We start from the raw sequence: 20,470 nt of genomic DNA, 5'->3' as shown, positions 1-20,470 counted from the left end.
AATACCTCATAAAGATTTTCATTTGTACTGTATTCCTTGCCTAGGCCCTGACCACGACGTACCATGCTGTTGGTTTTGTGCTTTATTTAATCGGCGCACTATCAGTCGTCTGTATATTTTCTCCTCTAAATATTTCGGTTCTTAGTTTAATTATCTAGAAATGTCAGCTGTTAGCCAGCCGACTACCGGGATTCTGAAACAACGCAACGATAAAGACAGAGACAGGCCGCCGAGGTCCAAAACTGCCGACAACGCTTCTCCTAAGCCAGTAGCCAGATTGCCAGTACTCAGTGAGGTACTTTCGTAGCCCCTGATACCTGCTACTTCTGATTCACAGGCCTCTACTGAGACCTATTCGGAGTCAGGTATGCCGCGAGATGCTAAAGCTATGGAACCCGCAGATGTCTCTACCTTGGATGGTTCTGGAGCCGCTGTGCAAGCACCAGCTTCTGAAGGTGTATTTAGGCCTACGGACTTGTATAATAAATCCATGCCTTCTTCATTGCTTAGGCCTAAATCTCGATCTATGTCTAAAAAAATGATGCCCAGACCATGTGCTCAGGCCTCTGTGCCTAAAAAAACAAATGAAAAGAATGGCTGAAGATCTGTTAACTCTAATCGGGTAGCCAACCCCCCCCCCCCCCTTCTAAGAGGCCTAGGACTGAGATTGATTATGAATCTTCTGATCAGGTTTCTCTTTTTTTCTGACTCTTCTGATGATCTGGATTTGCCCTTCCCTACTTATAAGGATTCTGATGCAGAGGACTCTATTCCCAGTGCTTCCCCTCCTGAGGATTTTTCTTTTGGGGGAACCTTACATACTCTAAGGGAGCATTTCCATTGGGAAAGCCAGAATTTTTCTGATTCAAAAAAAGACGCTTAGGGATTTCCTTCTACCTCAGCATAGGGCTTTAGCTATTCCTCCTGTACTAGACATTGTTGATGATTTTTTCTCGTAATCTAGTTTGGCCCCCCCCCCGATTCACTGCCTCCTGCGCCCAGAAAACCTGACTGATACTACAGGGTCCCAGAGTCCCACAAGTTGATTTTCAAAAATCCTATTGCAGATCCAGAGACCATTTCACAGGGGCCCAAGGGCATTAAGGCTTCTACTGCTAAAAATCCTACCCCTTCTGATAGAGACTACAGGGCGCTGGATAGATGGGGCAAGAAGTTTTACTCTTCTGCAACCTTGGCCATTAGGGCTTAAAACTGCCAGTTTCATATGTTAAAATATCGACAATATGATATTGGACTGCTTAAACAGAAAATGATGTTGATTCCTGACTGTGTGGAAAATAAAGAATCACAGGATTTAATGCATTTTGCTGAACAAGTTTGAAAACCTACTTTGCAGTGTGGTTTTGATTCATTAGAGGCCTCTTGCAGGGCTGCTGTTACTGGGTCTGTGCTCAGAAGGCATGCTTGACTTAAGGAGCAATCTTTGCCTGATCATGTTGAGGCTAAATTGTTGGATGCTCCTTTAAATCAGGACCGCCTGTTTGGCAATATGGCTGAGGAAGTTCTTAAAGATGGAAGATAAAGCTAAATCTATGCTAACTGTTAAATATTTTTTACAAGTTCAGCCTCCTAGATTTAGTAGGCACTGGCCCTCTAAGAATTGGTCCTTTCCAGCCCCTTCCAGGTCTTCTGAAGCCAAACCCCGACACAGCAAAAACCCCATGTTTCAGTCCCAAGGGTCTGTCAGAACTAAGCAGTTGGGGGGGGCTCCCCACTTCCAAGTTTGGGAATAAGACTCCCCACATGGTAAACTGTCTCAATGACTTCCTTTTAAAATTTCCAAGGACTTATCAACTGACTGCCCCTTTGGGGGGAAAGATTGTTCTTCATGCAAAGAATTGGGAACTCATTACCTAGGACAAATGGGTTTTAAATGGTGTCCCAGGGATACAGATTTCACTTCCACACGTTGCCAACACCAAGTGGATGGCCAGACCTACCCCCAAATCATTGGGCAGAGGCCCAAAAACATGTACTTTCTCTCAAGCATGGGGGCTATTCACCTGGTACCAGAAGAGTAAAAGGGACCATGTTTCTACTCGAGACTTTTCCTGGTACCCAGAAAAGACGATTCATGGCGTCCTATCCTAGTCCTGTCTACTCTAAACACCTTTTTGGAGATTCCAAAATTCAAGATGCTGACTTTTCACCAATTACTTCCTATGGTAGGCAAAGATGCCTGGTTGGCAACACTAGATTTAAAAGAAGTATACCTGCACATCCCAATCAGGGAATCTTGCATATGATACCTACACTTCAAAGCAGGCTACACGCACTATCCGTTCTCTGCACTGCCCTTTGGCTTATCTACTGCACCCAGGTTATTCACAAAGTGCCTAGCTCCAGTTATTGCATTTTGCAGGCAAAAAAATTTTCAAATATACCCATACCTGGACGATTGTCTAATTCAGGCAGAAAGCCAGGACATGCTTTTGAATCATCTGGCCTTTGTAAAAAGGGTTCTATCTTGTCTGGGGTACACCATAAACGAAAATAAATCACACCTGGTACCCTGTCAACAAATTGTATTCCTCGGAGCAAGCTTGAATACAACTTCCCAGATGGCTTGCCTCACGCCAGAAAAGCAAATTCATTTGACAACCTACTTCAAACAAGTGACCACAAAAACCCTGCTATCAGCAAGACAAATACTGTAAGCATTGGGGTTCATGGCCTCCTGCATTCTTCTAATTCCATATGCAAGACTGCATATGAGGAAACTACAGTGGTATCTAAAAAGCCTAAGGTGTCACCATTCTCAAAACCTAGAAACAATGATTCCTATCATACTTTGCCTATGCCTAGAGTTCCTTTTGTGGGCAGAGGCCTGCCACCAAAACAAGGAACTACCTTTCACACCACCCCTTGCCACCCAAACCCAAACAGATGCATCAGACTATGCATGGGGATGCTCACCTGGCAGGGAAGTGCTTTCAGGGCAAATGGAACTCAAGTCAAATGCACCTGCTTATCGATCAAAAAGAAATGTTAGTTGTACAGAATGCTCTGACAGCCTTCAAGGACCACATTCTTCCAGGACAACTAATGGTAAAGACGGACAGCACCACTGTTATGTGGTACATAAACAAGAAGGGGGCTTTACATTTTTAGAAAAGCAACAACCACAAAGTCCACCAAAAGGTTTAATAAAAAAGCTTCAAATTTCTGACGTCTCGGCCAAAGCCTTCAAGGAGTGTAATACACAAAAAAGCTGTAACAATATATATACAGATGCAGATACTAATTAACCATTTAAACATTAACAATCAATTAAGCAGTGCCTTCCAGTTAAAATCTTCATTCAGCCCATATGGAGACATTGTTTTAAATTTTAAAATATACATAGCTTCTTTTTTAGTAAAACTGTCTTGACATCCACTTTATAATTTGTAGATAAACAAACTTCTTCTAAAACAGTACCTCTAAGACAATTACTCATACCCCCATGAAAATGTGCAAAATGCAGAGCTATTGGGCTTTCCTCATTACAATTATTTATATCTCTAATGTGTTCTAAAAGCCTCATCTTAAACGCCCTTTTTGTCTCCCCAATATAAAACTTTTTGCATGGACATTGTAGACAATAGATAACACCTACTGTGTTACAGTGAAAAGAATTTTTAGTACTGAATTTTATATCATTAATAAAATCAAAGAATGGCATGATGAATTTGCAGGCTTTACATTTTCCACAGGAAAATGTACCAACCTTATCAGGTTCTTTATACAAAACAGGTGGGGGTAGGTTAAATTTACTTCTGACCAAAAAATCCTTAATATTTTTACCCCTGCGGTATGAACATTTTAAATTTAACTTTAACCAATGTTTTACACTATTTAGAGAACATAGATGGTTCCAAAATTGGATAACAATTTCTGTAAATTTACTAGTAAAACAGCCAAAGGTGGTTACAAAATATATAGTCTCCTTTTTATCATGTATTCTACTATACAAGTTAACATCAGACCCATGTGGGACAGAAAACATAGCACCCATTTGTTTTTTACTACCAAACAATCTATTAAAACTATTATTTAGAATTTCATTACTATAACCCCTGGCTGCAAAAGATTGCACCATAGATTTTAATTCTTTGTAAAAAAACTTCAGACTTGTTACACAGTCTATGTATTCTTAACATTTCACCATATGGAAGAGCATTTAATGTATGCAGGGGGTGACCACTTGTGCCATGTACATATTGAAACCCCCCTTCGAATTTTTTATTAATAGAGGTAACCAAATTCATACCATCAGAAATATCCAAAACTACATCTAAAAAAGGAACAATAGTCCCAATTTTCAAATCGTCAAATTGTAACATCCATCTATTGTTAAGATCAATAAAAAAATCCATAATGGCAGACTCACTGCCATCAACCAAAAATATCAAATCATCCACATATCTATAATAGTGAATTACATGTGTACAAAAAAAATTGTTTATAAATGACTTCTAGCTCAAATAGCCCCATAACAAGATTGGCATACATGGGGGCAAAAGCAGCCCCCATAGCCGTACCTTGTAACTGCTGATAAATAATATTGTTAAATTCAAAAAAATTATGTGTTAATGAAAAGTAAATAAATTCCACTATGTATTCCGTAGCTGGGGAATCCCCTAAAAAGAACCTAATAGCTTCTATACCAAATTGATGTTTAATATTTGTGTATAGGCTCTTAACATCAATGGTAACCAACAGCATATTTTGTTTAAACTGTACATTCTTAATTTTTTCCAAAAAATCAAAAACATCTGTAATGTATGAAGGTAACTTGGTTACATAGGGCAAAAGAAAATAATGTAAAAAAATACCTAAATTTACATTTTTACCCCCTCTGCAGACTAGCCATGGCATTGTGGAACACAGCCTTGAGCTACCAAGTGCACCTACAAGCTCAATTCCTGCCAGGAAAATTAAATACACTGGCAGACTGACTAAGCAGAAACCTCATGGACCCACACAAGTGGAAACTGGAACCAAGGATTTTCAACTTGTTGACAAGCAAATGGGGGAGTCCAGATATAGACACGTTTGGTTCTCCCAGATCTACCAGTTGGACAAATTTTGCACAAGGACTCCCCACAAACAAGCCTTGAAAGTGGATGCTCTGCCCTTCAGCTGGAAACACTTATCAGTCTGTGCCTTCCCCCCTCTGCCTCTGCTCTCCAAAGTATTACTAAAAATCAAACTGGACAAACCAAGGATGATTTTGATTGCTCCAGACTGGCTGTGCCGACACTGGTACCCCCTCCTGCGCAGTGCCATGGTTATCTCCATGGCACTTGCCTCAGACTCCTTCCCTGCTGTCTCAGCAGGAGAACCAGATTCTGCACCCTCAGCTTCCAACACTGAACATAGCAGCCTGGCGTATTACTTAATTTCTCCTTTACCATCCCTCAGCAAACCTGTGATGGATATCATTTTAGAGGCAAGGAGGCCTAGTACTAGAAAATCTTATGCTGAAAAATGGAAAAGTTTCTGTGCTTGGAACCAATCTCAAGGGATGAGCACAGCAGCGCCCAATTTACCTCAGGTTTTACAGTACTTTAACTGAGATGCTTCACAAGGGCCTGTCTTTTTTTCTCCATTAAAATCCATGCTTCAGCCATTTCAGCTCCTTATAACACAGATCCTCCCCTCTTCTCTCATCCACTGCTCAAGCATTTCCTCAGAGGGGCCAAAAATTTGAGACTACCCAGGAGAGCTCCAACCACAGCCTGGGACCTTTACTTTGTCTTGTAGAAACTCACTCTAGCTCCTATTGAGCCAGCTGCTACTGCAGACTTAAAATTTCTTGCTTGGAAAACAGCTTTCCTTTTAGCAATCACTTCAGCTAGAAGGGTATCTGAATTACAGGCCCTTATGGCAGTGCAGCATTTCATCATTATTTATGCGGACAGGGTATCCCCCAGAACCAATCTATCCTTCATGCCCAAGGTGGTATCCAGTGTGGCTCTTAGTCAGTCCTTTCATTTGCCATCCTTCCTTCCTAATCCACAGAATAAAGGGGAATGGATACTGCATTCCTAAGATGTGCACAGACAACTTAGATTCTACTTGGACAAGACTAAACCTCAAAGGTAATCTGGACAACTGCTGGTGGCATTTGATACAGGGGCAGAGGGGAAAGCTATTTCAAAGTAAACCATTTCTAAATGGATAAGCCATTGCATTCATTTCTGCTATAAGCACCATGAAAAACCTATCCCCCAGGGGATCAGACCTCACTCCACCAGGGCTGCATCTAGCTCTACAGCCTTTCTCAGAGGCTTCCCTACCAGGGACATCCTAGAAGCTGCTACCTGGAGTTCTGTACATACTTTCACCAAGCATTATCATTTGCCTATTTTCTCTAAATCCAGACTTGGCTTTGCCACTGCAGTCTTGCAGAGCCTTATAGCTGGCCCTAATGCTATCTAAATTCTTCCTGCCAACCATAGCTTTGGCAATCTACCCAAATGTAATGACTGCAACAGTGAAACACGAATATCATAGAACAGTTGTGTACACTTAACATGAATGGTGATGTTCGACTATATTCACTGATGCAGTCCTGGTTACCCTCCCTCCAGCCCCCTAACTTCTTTTGGTTATACCTCTGCTTTCCTTTACTATGCTTAAAAGCCTTTTTGGTGTATTTGCTTTTTTGTTGGAGATATATCTTTGTGCTTATAAGTTTAATTGCTTCCCATTAGGGGGGCACCTGACATCTGGGGCAAGAAAAACTGTTGTAATGGCTTTGGCTGCAACATACCCCTGACAACCTGACGTCAGGGGAAAAGGACAGCAACCGACACAGGACCCAAGACTTGGTTAATCAGGCCGACTTAGGGCAACCTGCAAGCAGATAACCCAAATGTAATGACTGCAACAGTGAATACAACATCTACATTCATGGTAAGTGTACACAACTGTACTTTTTTCTTGGTTCTTTAGCAGTCGTCCTAAACCACATAGTGAGGTTTATGCTTTGCAGTTTGCTCATTAGTTTAACAATCAATAAATTAGTCTCTCAGCAGCTGCTATTTTTAAAACTACAGATGTTAGGTAGTCCAATCTCGCCTTCATTTTTACATATGGGTTCAGAGCCGATCCGCGGCTCTGATTCAGCCAAGTTACAAGCTCAAAGACTTCTGGTTGGCTCGAGGCTAAACAGGTTTCCCATGGTGCACCAGTGCAATCCCGAGGTCTCGTTTGCCGCATCGACTAGTTCGGATGTGATTCTCTTGACTCTGGCTAAGTCATTTTCAATTCTTTACATTCATAGTGGATATTGCATATTTAATGTTATTTAGAGTTATCTTATAGGCCTATTGCCCAAGTTGTCCTTGTGGACTTTTTTTCACTGTAGCAGTTTTAGTATCCTGTGTGCCAGATAGTTAGGCGCAGTTGTGCTTTTTTGCCTAGGTAGAGCATTTGTTTTGGCGTTTTTTTTCCGCTCTTAATCAGCTTTTTTTCTGCTCCTGTTGATTTATTTGTACTGCTCGGACCTTTTTTGGTTGCTGTTGACTGTTACCTTGTCTTTGGTGGTGATCCGCTAAGGTGGTATTTATAGGATTTCTGTTAAATTTTTCCTGTCTGTCTGTGTTAAATACTTGTTTAAGTTAGAAGACCTAGTTTCTCTTATACCGGGCTAGGCCCGTTTATCTTAGAGGACCTAGTCCTCGTGTAACTCTTCTGCAGGTCTAGGCATGTTTTAGTTAGAGGACCTAGTCCTCATTTATTCTTTCTCTTCCTATCTCTCCTCTGGTTTTGCTTGTGTGTCTGCAATGTCTAAGGATAGCAAGGAGCATTAAACCCTCTGGGTTAAAAAAATGCATGAAATGCTCCCAGAAAATGTCATTAATGGATGGCCACAGTAGTTGTCTTCTGCTTGGGAGCCATCCATTTGCAGGAGTCATGCTTGTTCTGTCATGCTTTCTCTCCTAGAGTGTTGCAGGAGAGAGAACAAGCTGATACTCAAGGATCTTCTGAAACCAACCTTTGAGGAAGCTTTATCTAGTTCATCAGCTTCTTCCAAGTCTACAAAATCTAGATCTGAATCCAAACCGAAAGCTTGTAAAACACCTTCTCTGGCACTGGCTGGTGTCTCGGAGCCGCCTTCCAAATTACCAAAATCTGCCTCTTCTACTCCTCAGACTGGAGAGCACCATGTTATTAGAGTTGGTCACAGGTGCTTCGGTGCCGACTTCTGAGCCTTTGGAAATAGTTGACTCTACTGCTCGGAGCTGGTTTGTAGAATCCCTACCGGTCTCCTTGCTAATCAAGTCTGCAGTGCCTCCTAGGTAGAGATCCCCTACTTTATCTTTCAGATCTTCCAGGAGCCTTTCAGAAAAAGATGTGGAGAGGGTAGTACTGAGACTCCTGAAGTAGTCTGCTCTGCCTAAATTTTTGTTGGCTCCGACTCGGTCGGTTCCACAGCCACTCGATCCAGTTTTGCCCTAGTCTGTTGTTCCTCCTCCGAGCCTTGTTGGCCTTTCGGAGTCTGAGTGCTTGTTACCAGTGGATGAACCCTCTGTTCCAGCTCCCTTTGCTGCTGGAGTGGAGCAGAGTTCGGCTCCGACATGCTTGGCTCCGTCCATCGTGTCCAGGACCGAAGCTCTTCTGTCTGCACTGATGGGGAGGGTTTGAATCCATCTTTTTCTGTTCCGATCCTTCCTCTCTGTGCTTGTGACAGGGTGAGCTTGGACCCTGCATCTATCTCAGAGCCGATGGCTCTGGCTCCAGCGCCAACCTTTGTCTCTTCAGAGCGGGGGATGTCTTTGGAGCCGGAGAGGTCTGTTTTTGAGCTGATGAGCATGCTGTCTCAATCTACAGCCCCTGCCAGTGGTACAAGCACTCTTCTCTCCCCCCCCCCGGAGTACCCACTTCAGTCTCAGTACCTACACTCTCTCCAGAGACAGCAGAGACCCGCAGCCTCAGGAGCCACTGGCTGGTGGTCTCCACTCTTCCAAGACCTCCTCAGAATGTCCCTTTGAGGAGCCCCCCAGAAGAGGGTATGCAAGAGGAAGCATATTGACTCCCAGGATGAGTCTCTGACATCGGACGCTTACCTCGAGGAGTCGGAAGGGTCCCCAAGTCATCCTGTGATGCCTCCTTTGTGGTCATCCTGGATATCCTTAAACAGAGGTGCGACTGGCCCACTGTCAACCCTTCTGATGAGTCTGTGTACCTGAAGGCTTTCGGGTCTCAACCCTCTGCCTCTTGGGTGTCTCCACTTTTCGACGAACTAATGGATCTGATTAGTCGTAAGGTGTGGGATACTCCCATTGCCGTGGAGCCAGTCCCCAGGAGACCAACTAAGTTTGTCTGCCCCTCCTGCAAAAGAGTTCTTGTCTAAGGGCGTTCCTGTAGATGCCATGGTGGTGGCGGCGGCAGCCAAGGAGGAGGAGTTGGTGGAGACTTCTTCCTCTGTTCATCCGCCAAGCAAGGAGTCTCAACAGATGGACAGATTTGGGAAGCGTGTATTTAGTTCAGCGGCATTTACACTTAGATGTCTGAACTATCTTACTCATTTCACGAGGTTGTAGAGGGATCTCTTCAAGGAGTTGGCTGATTCCATACAGGGTGCTTGTCCTGAGGGAGTCCACCGTAAATTCTGTAGTTAACTCCTCCATGCGGCTTATCTCCTGTGCGGCTGATGGAGCGAGCAGAGCATCGGGTTCAGGAGTTGCCCTTAGGCGCGACTCCTGGATGCGTCTGTGTAATTTTGCGGAGCCGTTAGTCTACCTTCACCAACGCCTCATTTGATGGTTCTTCTTTGTTTGGTCCTAAAGTGAAATAAAAGCTCACTCGGTATGAGCGGGAAGGGAGGACTCTCTCTCTCTCTCTGCCGTGAGAGTCCGTTTTACCGTTCCCTCTCGACCATATCCCAAAGGTCAAAGGGGAGGTAAAATGTGGTTCACAAAGTCCCAGAGGGTCTTTCCAGACACTGAGTGAGTCCTCCTTCAGTGGCAGAGGAGGAGGAAATGGTAGTCGTTGCCTTGGAGGCATGGGCGGTCAGCAATACCAGCAAGGCTGTGATTCCTTTCGAGGCCGGCCTTATCAGCACTGCTGATGTGGGGGCCCGACTGCATTTCTCCCGGGCCAGTCGGGGGGTCGCATCTCTTTGTATTCAGAAGCCTGGCTAAATATCACCCAAGACAAGTGGGTACAAAGAGTTGTTACTAGAGGCTATATCATACCCTTTTCCCTTCCACCGTTTGTTCCCAGAAAGATCCCAGATGTTCCACGCAGTCACAGGGATCAGGCAACTGTGGAGATCAACAAGTTGCTCTTAGTCATCCAGCCCATCCCAGCAGACCAGACAGGATCCGGAACTTACTCCAGGTTCTTTTTAGTCCCAAAACTAACCGGAGACTGGAGGCCAATTTTGGACCTCAGCAGATTAAACGAATCCATGAAGGACAAGTTTCGGATGGTCAAACTACAGTTGATACTCACGTTGTTAGGGAAAGACTATTGGATGTGCTCTCTGGATCTCCAAGACACCTACTACCATATAAAAATGGACAAAGCGTCAAGGAGATATCTGCGCTTCCAGCTGGGAGTCGGCCATCAGTTTCGTGCTTTGCCCTATGGTTTCAGCTCAGCCCCCAGGATGTTCAAATGCATGGCAGTCGTGACAGCTCACTTGAAACGTCAATGATTCCAGGTGTTTCCGTATTTGGACGACTGGCTCCTGACTTGCCCCCACCAGGAATTTACTCATCCAAAACAGGGACGCCACCATTCAACTTTGTGCTCAACTAGGGATCTCCATAAACTGGGGAAAATCTGCATTACTGCCCCCACAATCTGTGATTTTTATAGGCACAGAGGTAGACACCATGGATTTGACAGTTTGTCTCTCCATTGAAAGAGCACAAAACCTCATCTTACAAGTTCAGCTTCTTCTTACACTTCGGAAAGTCAAAGCAAAATGGGTTCTTCAACTTCTCTGAATGATGGCCTCAACCATTCTGTTAATACCTTTAGCCTGGTTGCACATGAGAATCCTCCAATGGCTCCTGTCTTCCCAGTGGTCATTCCAATATCTACCACTGAGTCGCCCTATCCTGCTGACAGAATCATGCAAAAAGGACCTTCATTAGTGGATAGCCCCCAACCACTTGTTCACGGGAGCTCTTTGTTCCTGCCCAGCCCATTGCCACTGTGACCACGGATGCCTCCCAGGTCAGGTGGGGCATTATATTGACAGGACTGTCCATGGCACATGGCAAGAACACAAGGCTCATCTGCATATCAGTGTTCTGGAGATGATGGCGGTGCTTCTGGAATTGCAAGCACTTCAGGACCTTCTTCCTCCAGGGACGATTGCGATAGTTGGACAACATGTCGGTTGTGTGGTATATCAACAAACAGGGCGGTAACAGATCTTACCCACTCTGTCGAGAGGCCATGTGAGTTTGGGAATGGGTGATTTCTTTCCAGTGCTTTCTGGTGGCAATTCACATTCCGGGTACAACCTACGTGATAGCCAACAAACTAAACCGAGCAATCTTACTGCCTCACGAGTGGTGTCTGAAATGGGAAATAGCGGAACAGATGTTCCGGAGATGGAGACAGCCTTGCTGCGACCTTTTTGCCAGCCCAGTTAATGCCAAGTGCGGCAGCTATTTTTCCCTGATTCCCCCTCCGGGGGAAACACCCAGAGACTCTCTGGTCCACAATTGGCCCACAGGACTTCTGTATGCCTTTCATCCATTCCTTCTTATCCCCAAAATGATTCAGAAAGCCAACCTGCTGGGAAGCAAGTTGATCCTCATTGCTCCTTACTGACCTTGTCAGGTCTGGTTCTCTTTCCTCAAGCCTCTTCTGGACAGTCCTTGGATTCTGGACCCAGTTCCAGATCTATTGACCCACATGTTGGGTTCGCTACATCCCGCTCTCCACACCTTCAAATTGACAGCATCGCTGCTCCAGTTCCATCTCTAGTCAGGCTTCATGATGTTTCTTCCTCAGTGTCGCATATTCTCTTATCCTCGCATAAATCCTCAACCAGAAGGCTGTATGCCAGTAAATGGGAAAGGTTTTCTAGCTGGGCACAGAAAATTAACGTGGATCCTTACACCGCTCCTATTCCCGTGATTCTGGAATTCCTTTCGGAGCTTTTTCAGCAGGGATCTGCCATGGCCACCACAGTACAGTTGGCAGCAATTTCTCATTTTTATTTAGGGTCCCCAAACGCCAGCCTTATGTCTCATAAGCTATGCAAGACTTTCTTGAGAGGGGCCACCATTACAAGAACCTGTGGCTTCTTGGGACTTAAATTTTGTGTTGTCCAAATTGACATCCCTTCCCTCTGAACCTTCTCACTCCTCTTTTTCTAAAATATTTGTCTTGGAAGAGTGTGTTTTTAATAGCTATTACATCAGCCAGATGTGTATCTGAGCTACAAGCCCTGTCTATTAAGCCACCTTATAGGTTCATAGGTTGGTACTAGGCTATCTGCTCGAAGGCATATATTAGTCCAGCCACATTGTGCGGTATTCACCGCCCCTTTAGTAGTTCCCTAGACCCTTGTACTAGCAGCTAGTACCCTTGGCCCCTATCTAGTAGTGCTGTTGGTGTGATCCCCGGTGTGAACTTTGTTACCCATCCACTCATCAAGGTTCCTCTTGAAGAGTGATAGTGAGGAGCTCTGTCTTATGTAGATCGGGACCCTGTTCCATAGTAAGGGAAGTCTCTGTGAAGGGAATCTATCCCTCCAGCCTGTTCTATTCATTGTTGTGTTGAGGTTTATATCCCTAGAGCGTGTAGCTCGAGTAGATTTGGTTTTGCTAAGATGGAGCATGTTCAACAATTCTGGGTTGGACATGGCTCTGTATGTTAGGTAGAGATTGCCTCTGAGAAAGCAGTATGCAACAGAGACAGTCTTAGCTTTTTCATTCGTGCTGCATAGGGCAACTGTTTGAGGCCAGTAATCCTCTTGGTTAGGTACCTCTGTGGTCTCTCCAGCTGCTGGAGATGTCTAGCCAGGTACATTCCAATTGGTGCATTGTACTCAATAATGGGTCTGATGAGTGAAGAGTAGTAGTATTTAATCTTTACGTGCCAATCCTTCGTTTGTTCCAGTGCCATCTTAAATCAGTCCATTGAGCTTCCAGTTTTCTTTCCCAATCACTGTAATGCAGCTGAATATCATTTCCACCAGCTTGGATGTTCATAAACGGCTATGTTTTTATTTGCAACGGACCAAAGAATTTCTGAAGACAGACCAGTTATTAATTTATTTTTCCGACTCTAGATTGGGCTTACCAGTTTCTAAGGTGACATTGTCTAATTGGATTTCTAGTTGCATAACTTTCATCTACAATTTGGAGGGCAGACCTTTACCCCTCAGGATCAAGGCTTACTCTACCAGGTCTCTGTCTACCTCTGCAGCCTTTCAAGCCAGGGTACCACTTAATCTTATTTCTGCAGCAGCTAAGTGTGCCACCCCTCACACCTTTATTACACATTATAAGTTGGATTTGGCATCCAGGGGTAGAGCGTCCTTTAGCTCCATGGTGCTCAGGAGTATTTTCCAATTAGCCACCCAAGAATAAGGTGCTAGGGAAGCTGTCCCATATGTAAAAATGAAGGTGAGATTGGACTACCTAACAAAGAAGTTATGTACTCACCGTAACGTTCCATGTTGGTAGTCCATCTCGCCCTTTATTTTTACCAACCCGCCCTCCTGCCTCCATCCTGGAAGATCTGGAGGTAATAATTTGATTGTCTTGGTTGGTGACCCTTTAGTATTGGTTTGTTGATTAGGGGTTTTTCTGTTTCTAGCGAGCAGAAAACAAGATCTGGGGATTGCACTGGTGCACCATGGGTTACCTGCTTAGCCATGAGCCAACCAGAAGTCTTAGAGCTTGTAAATCGGCCGAGTCAGAGCTGAGGATTGGCTCTGAACACATAAGTAAAAATGAAGGGTGAGATGGACTACCAACATGGAACGTTATGGTGAGTACATAACTTCTTTTCAATATGTCCAGTTATAGTTCTTGGAGTCTAGCAGTTTCCCCTTTTATTTACCAAGTTCATCTCGTTTGTAAACATCATCCTGATCATCTTCATCTACCAGCACTGATCTGTGGTTCACATCTAAGGTACTCCTGTCCCCCCACCCCCCACCCCCTAGTCAACGCCTGTGCTTTTCTTCTGTTGATGAAGTTTCCTTTGTAGCAGTAGAAAAGATATTCCTGGCAAAGTCTTAGTTTTCATTAAACAAAAACAACCACCAAATACCTGGTTCCTGGGTCCAAAGAAAAACAAAAAACAAGTAACAGCAAAACAAACTGACTCAGGTGAGGCTTCAGGTTCCAGAATAAAAGTTGTACGTTTAATATCTGATGGAAACACAAGCGCTTTCACAAAACTGCTTCATTAGGTGTATAAAAAACTTAACTAACATTATTATATACTGTGTGAAGGTCACGTGTCTAAGAATCTATTACAAGATCATATAAAAATATAAAATACTTGTGTGATTAAAGATACAAGTACATATAGTTAGTGACCTTCCTTCTGCAACAGTTTTCAGTAGCTGCTCTTTCTGCTGGTATGATTGCATCGTTATTAATATATATATATTGGCTGTTTTCTCATTGGTAGATTCGGAGCATAGACATGATCTCTCTCAATTAACAAAGCGTGCTGTGGAGCACCAATTAAATTGCTTATTTGTATTTTCATAAAATTAATTCCATCTGTTCCTTCCAGTTTGAGGTATTGCAAAAAATCCCTAGTTTTAGATCTACACCGCCTTCCAGCTCTTACTTTTTTACGTTTCTTTGTGAGAAGTCTCATGTACAGCCAGTCTTTCATTTCATCCTCCTGTCTTCTGCATTTTTCACCTTGTCAGAGCCTTTTGAAGCTGCTGCTGTTTTGCAGACTTTTGTCATTCAGTGTTTGTTCCCAGTGTCTGTAGCACCTTCCAAGCCCATTTGATTCATTTTTTTCTGTAAATTTACTGGAAGGCATCTCCTGTACTAAAGCTGAAATATGAGCTATTTTATTATACTTGCCATCCGGAACTTTTTTCTTTTTGGTTCACTTTCTGTTTTATGCAAATATCTGTGTTGGCATGCAGGCTGTATAATTATTACCCAGTAGATGAATTTTAACCAGGTCTATGATTATTGGATTTTTAAGTTTCCTTAGTTTCAGTGTGAGAGCTCTAATCAGCCTGTTGCTCAGTGTACAGTTGTGTTGAAAGCCCAGAGGGAGTAATGTGCAGCGATCTTGGAAACCCATCTGATGTAATATTTTGTAAATAAAACAATTTGTAATCTTGGGAGTATCTTTCTAATAGATTGTAATTTATAATTCATCATGAGCAGTATGCTGAAAAACATAAATTGGATGAATATACTTAAACTGTTTTCTTTATTTAGTAGTGAGTTGTTTATAGGTAAGCACATAAGAATATTTTGTGTAATCCTGAATTTTGTGGCTTCACAAGCATTTGAGTACGAAAAATACAAATGCTGGTAGTAATTAATTCTTTATCGCATTTGGTTGTAAACTCTGGTATTTGATGTGGACATAACTGGGCCAAAACCCTCCTCTTTTATCAAGTAGGTTAAGTTGCCTTTGGTATAGGTTAGCATATTTCTTTGTTACTTTGGTTGTGTAAGTGTATTTGTTCTCCATTTTTCCTTGTAATGATGTTGGTTGTTAGTCACAACTAAGCTTTTGTGCTCATTTAATCTGTTCATTGGTGGTGCTTATCCACATATTATTGAAGGGATTTTTAAAAAAATAATTTGTGTATGTTTCAATAGCTTAATTTTCTTAACTGATAAAGTCCTAACAGGTATATTTTTTTCCCCTCAGTATACTCCCCAGATATGCCTTCTAGGCTTCCAGTTCAAGACATCTTTGCTGGATTAATTACAAGTATTGCTACAGCTATAAGATATTGGTTTCACTACACACTTGTGGCCTTTGCTTGGTTGGGAGTTGTACCCCTCACAGCATGTAAGTATTTTCTCTATTTGTAGAACTTAAAACTGTGCATTGACAGTTAAACTTGTTTGTACTTAAAGATTTATTCTGTTATGTGTTTTATTTATGCTGTTAGTGAAGTGTTGTTGTTTATGATTTTTTTCATAATTTATTCCTATTGGTTCACACTCTTCACAGAAAGACATGGCTCTGTTTCTTTTCCATGTTTTCTTTACCTTTAGACATTAGTATTGTGGAGTTGCAATTTACTTTTTTCTGTTATAGAAAAATATTTTAAGTCTGTGTTTCTTCTGTTTTTTCTTTTTGTGTCTTATCATTTGACCCTATTTTGTTGCTTAGATGTAGGATCTGAAGTTACTCTGAAAGCTTCGTAGAAGAGAAATTCTTTAGATAGCTGCAACAGTTGTCCTACCCAACTAGGCAGAGTCTAATTGAGTTTTTTCTGTTATGGAGTATGATTGGGTAAATATCTTTGGGATTAGATACAGGTCAGATATTGGGGCTTGAAACAGTAAAATAGATTGTGTAGCATTTTAAAGGTGGGTGGAGGAGATGGGGCTGTAGCCATTTGAGTTGGAGAGGCACAGGATATTTTGTGATTAAGTACAGTTTTACCTGTTAAAATATCCTTAGCTGAAATATTTGATGTGCAATGTTTTTCATACTTGAGGTAGCTTTTAAGCAACATGTAAGCTGAGAGGAGCATTGCTGTGGAGCAGGATAAGAACTTGATCCCAAATCCGATTGCTTTATGTAGGAGAGAATAGGAGAAGGAAGCAGCCAGCTACCCGAAAAATGAACAAGTACTTGGACACACCAAGGGTTAGGATTTATTGTATTGTTTTCCATGGTTGAGCACTGTTCTCCGTGGACCTTTATCACACTCAGCTTGGGAACATTGACTTAGTCACGTGTTAAGGCAGTGGATGCTGATGGAATTAAACTGTGAATGACTACATTATGATGTGAGAAACTACGTCCTGTGAAGATGCAAGGACTTTCTAATGCCTTTCATTTGAGAAGGATTTTTTTTTCTAGTCTAGAGTAGTATGTGATTTAGATGCTAGCTTCACTGGATTTAGAAAGATTTTTGGACTTTGAGGCTTTATTCCCAACTGGGAGCTTGGTGACCACTGTGTATTTGGCGAGATAGGCCTAGTATCAGCCAGCAGGGGAGATGCATTAGATTTTTTTAGTGGCTATTTGTGCTACCTTTGTAGTGAGATGTTTAAATAAGTGCATCAATGTGTTTTTGTGGATGTCTATCAAAGGCTGTCTCTACATAGCTTTGAGACATTGCAACCAGGCATTTGTATGAGGAGCACTTTTGAATGATTTTAAATTTAAAGTGTAGGCTTCATTTATGTAACCTAGTATTACAGTTTGTTATTGTGTATAAAACTAGCTAGTTGGGGGTACCCAAAGTGTGCACAGCGGCGCCCTGGAGAGTTGCAGCTTTCTCACAGAGGTGCAACAAACTAATGAGCTTAGCTGCAAAATAAGCCTTGAACAGTTCATGGTTTATTTTGCAGCTAAGCTTATTAGTTTGCGGCAAACTAAGTCTAGACCTACACTGTAGCTTTTTAGCCAAACTGGCATCAAGTATAGCAGCGGTCCCCAACCACTGGGCCGTTGTGCACTGGGAACCAGGCAGTCAGGTAAGTGAATGCCTGTATGAGTGTGTGAGTGAATGCGTGCATGAAAGCAGAAGTCTGTGTGTGTAAGAGAGATTGGGTGAGAGAGCTATGTGTGATTGAATGCGGGTATGAATGAGTGAGTGATGACTGTGTGAGAGAGGTGTGTGAGCGAATGCTTGCATGAATGCAAAAGAGACTGTGTGTCTGTGTATGAAACTCAACTGTCATTATTTTCTGACTTAAGCCTCGGTGATCTGCCAGTGATTTGCTAGAAAACAACAATTTTGAGAAAAAGACCAAAAACATGAGGCAAAAATCTGGACATTCTGCAAACATCTATACAGTTGAGAGGTATGCTAAACAGAGCCAAATGGGGACAGATTTTAAATATTGCTGTTATAAACTTAGTTAATAAGGTTGCCATTAGGTTTGCTTACCTCTCAGTCATAGATCAGTGTTACGCTGTTAAGCTGAATGTACACGTTTTTTGGTAATTGTCTTTTTTTATTGTACTTATGAGCTTTTCACCCCAGGTCTCCTAGTCCACTCGGGCAAGCTCGTTCAACAAATGTCAGAAATAAATGAAATATGTACTTTATGTGCACCGTGGTGGTGGTTGGGGGGGGTGCCTTGGGAAAACCTGGATTCAGCAAGGAAGCTGAGAATCGAAAAAGTTTGGGAACCGCATTCTTAAAAGTAGATCGACAGTATTTAACAGAGTGGTAGCTTGTATTGTTAATCTAGAATTGGGGCTAACCGTGCAAACATAAGTGACGGGTGGATACAGTGAGAATTTCATTAAGCTGTGTGTTAAGCTTAAATTGTACAACTTTATCTGTTGTTAATCCTTGTTATGGGTATCTGTTCGAAGCTCGGAACCGAGCCGGCCATTTTCCAAGCTCGCGTCAGCTTCAGACTCTCGAGGTAAACTCTTAACCATAATCCCCCTCTCCCTGTTACCTCAGATTTCGTTTGCTGCGTTGCCATCCGGTCGTGTCAAGCTACTTCTCTTGAGGTAAGTGCAGTCAATTGTTTAATTGCTTTACAAATTACTTTTCTGTCAGAAAAGTTGATATTTTATTGTCTTTTACCCTATCGCATCTAGCGTTGATAAATCCCTCAGGTTTTTCTGTCTTTTACTTACTACTTTTACCGCGAGGTATTTCTTTTTACCATTGTTGGTAATTTTTTTCCCTTTTCTCTTTCATACCTTCAGGTACTCTCTTGTACCATTGTTGGTACTTTTCTATTAATTAATATGGCAGATAAAAAAGGTAGTCCAGGGGTTTAAGCGGTGTTTTGATTGTGGACACACACTGCCTACTTCTGATGCACACACTGTGTTTATTGTTTTAGAGCTTCCCATTTGTCTGTTGAACCACCTTGCATTATTTGCGAGAACTTTTCTAATAGAACTTTGTTAGAAAGGAAAAACAAGCTGATACTGAAGGGACTTCTAAAATCTCCCTTTTCAGAGGCTATTTCTGGGTCGGAGGTCTCAACCCCTCCTAAAGCCCATTAGAAAATGGATGTTTCTACTAAGGCTAAATCCTTGCCTTCATCCCCGGGTGGGGACTCTCACCAACCAAAACCTGAAAAGGCTAAATTTTTGGCTCCGGAGCTCTCTATTAGCCCAAGTGTCTTCGGTGCCTAGACCTTCGGCTCCATTAGTGATTTCAGCTCTGTTGTCTCCTGCAGCCTTCTACATATCGGCACCGAGGGGCTCCTCGGTTCAGACCATTACCACTGTATCGGCACTGACCGTTCAGTCGGCGCAGACCTTGACTGCGTCTGCTGCTAGATCTTCGTTGGAACAGAGGCCTTTATTGTTGACTTCAGTTTTGTTGGTTCCAGCTTTGGCACCAATCCGTGTCAGTGCAGACAATGACCTCTGCACCAATAACTTCTTCGGTGCAGGCAACAGTAGTCCAGTCTTTCTCGGCACCATTGTCCTCTGTGCAGTTAGATGAGATGGGCACCGAGTCTGCCTCTTTTGTGGACAGGCCTGTTTCTCCCTCAGTCACTGTGAGGTCCACAAGAAGCCTTTCTGAACATGATGTGTTGCGTCTTGTGGACCAGCCATTCTTGCCCAGAGGTATTCCACACCCTCAGGAACTATCCTTCCTTGGGAGATGATCACCCATCTTCAAAGACACCTTCTTATTCTCCTCCTTCATTGCCTTTGAAGTCCATAGATATAGCACAGTCTTCCCCTTCTGCAGTTCCCTTTATGGATCTCACTAAGGAACCACAGGTGCCTTTGTTGCAGGAAAGTTTTTTGCTACGACCCAGGATGTCAGCTGGGACACGCATAGCTTGATGCTCCACAGCCATCCAGGGACTCCGGGTTTGCAGGCTGAGCCCCTTAGGGGAGGAGTGCCCCCTGTTCTTAGACATACACTCCTCTCTGGGTAGACCAACCTTCCAACTGACTGAGAAGGCTTTTGCTGCTGCTGGTGATATCGGACTTGTCTATACCTCCGCCCTCCTCTGGTACACTGGTTTCACAGGTCACATCTAGCGGACACCAGGTGCAAAAGCTGCAGGTCATATTCCCTCAGGAATCCCCCTTTCCGTTGTCTTCCCCAGCTTCTCCCCCTGAGGAGGTCCACTGGAAAAGTTAGTGTAAAAGGAAGCACATGGACTCCACAGAGGAGTCCCTCACTGAAGAGACAGATTTCGATGAGGGGGAAGGATCTCCTCGGTCACCCTCTGAGGTATCCTTTGGCATTATCCTCAAAATCCTGCAACAGAGAGGTAACTGGCAGTCCTCTAACTGACCCCTGAGTAATCTGTGTTCCTGCATGCCTTTTGCGCCCAGCCCCCTACCTCCTGGGTTACTCCAC

General features: G+C 43.1%; 1 protein-coding gene across 1 annotated transcript in view; it reads left to right on the top strand.

Moving 5' to 3' along the window:
* Positions 1–20,470, top strand: part of MARCHF6 (membrane associated ring-CH-type finger 6) — a 2,699,933-nt gene that overhangs the window by 440,855 nt on the left and 2,238,608 nt on the right. The window contains exon 4 of the mRNA XM_044064887.1: positions 15,856–16,018. Coding sequence (XP_043920822.1) covers positions 15,856–16,018 — 163 coding nt within the window. The remainder of the gene's footprint in view (positions 1–15,855; positions 16,019–20,470) is intronic.

The sequence above is a fragment of the Protopterus annectens genome, chromosome 3.part0, assembly GCF_019279795.1.
Source record: "Protopterus annectens isolate FY-2018-M chromosome 3.part0, PAN1.0, whole genome shotgun sequence".
Taxonomy (NCBI): Eukaryota; Metazoa; Chordata; order Ceratodontiformes; family Protopteridae; genus Protopterus; species Protopterus annectens.
The sequence above is the reverse complement of the archived record's forward strand: the minus strand, read 5'-3'. Positions and strand labels throughout refer to the sequence as shown.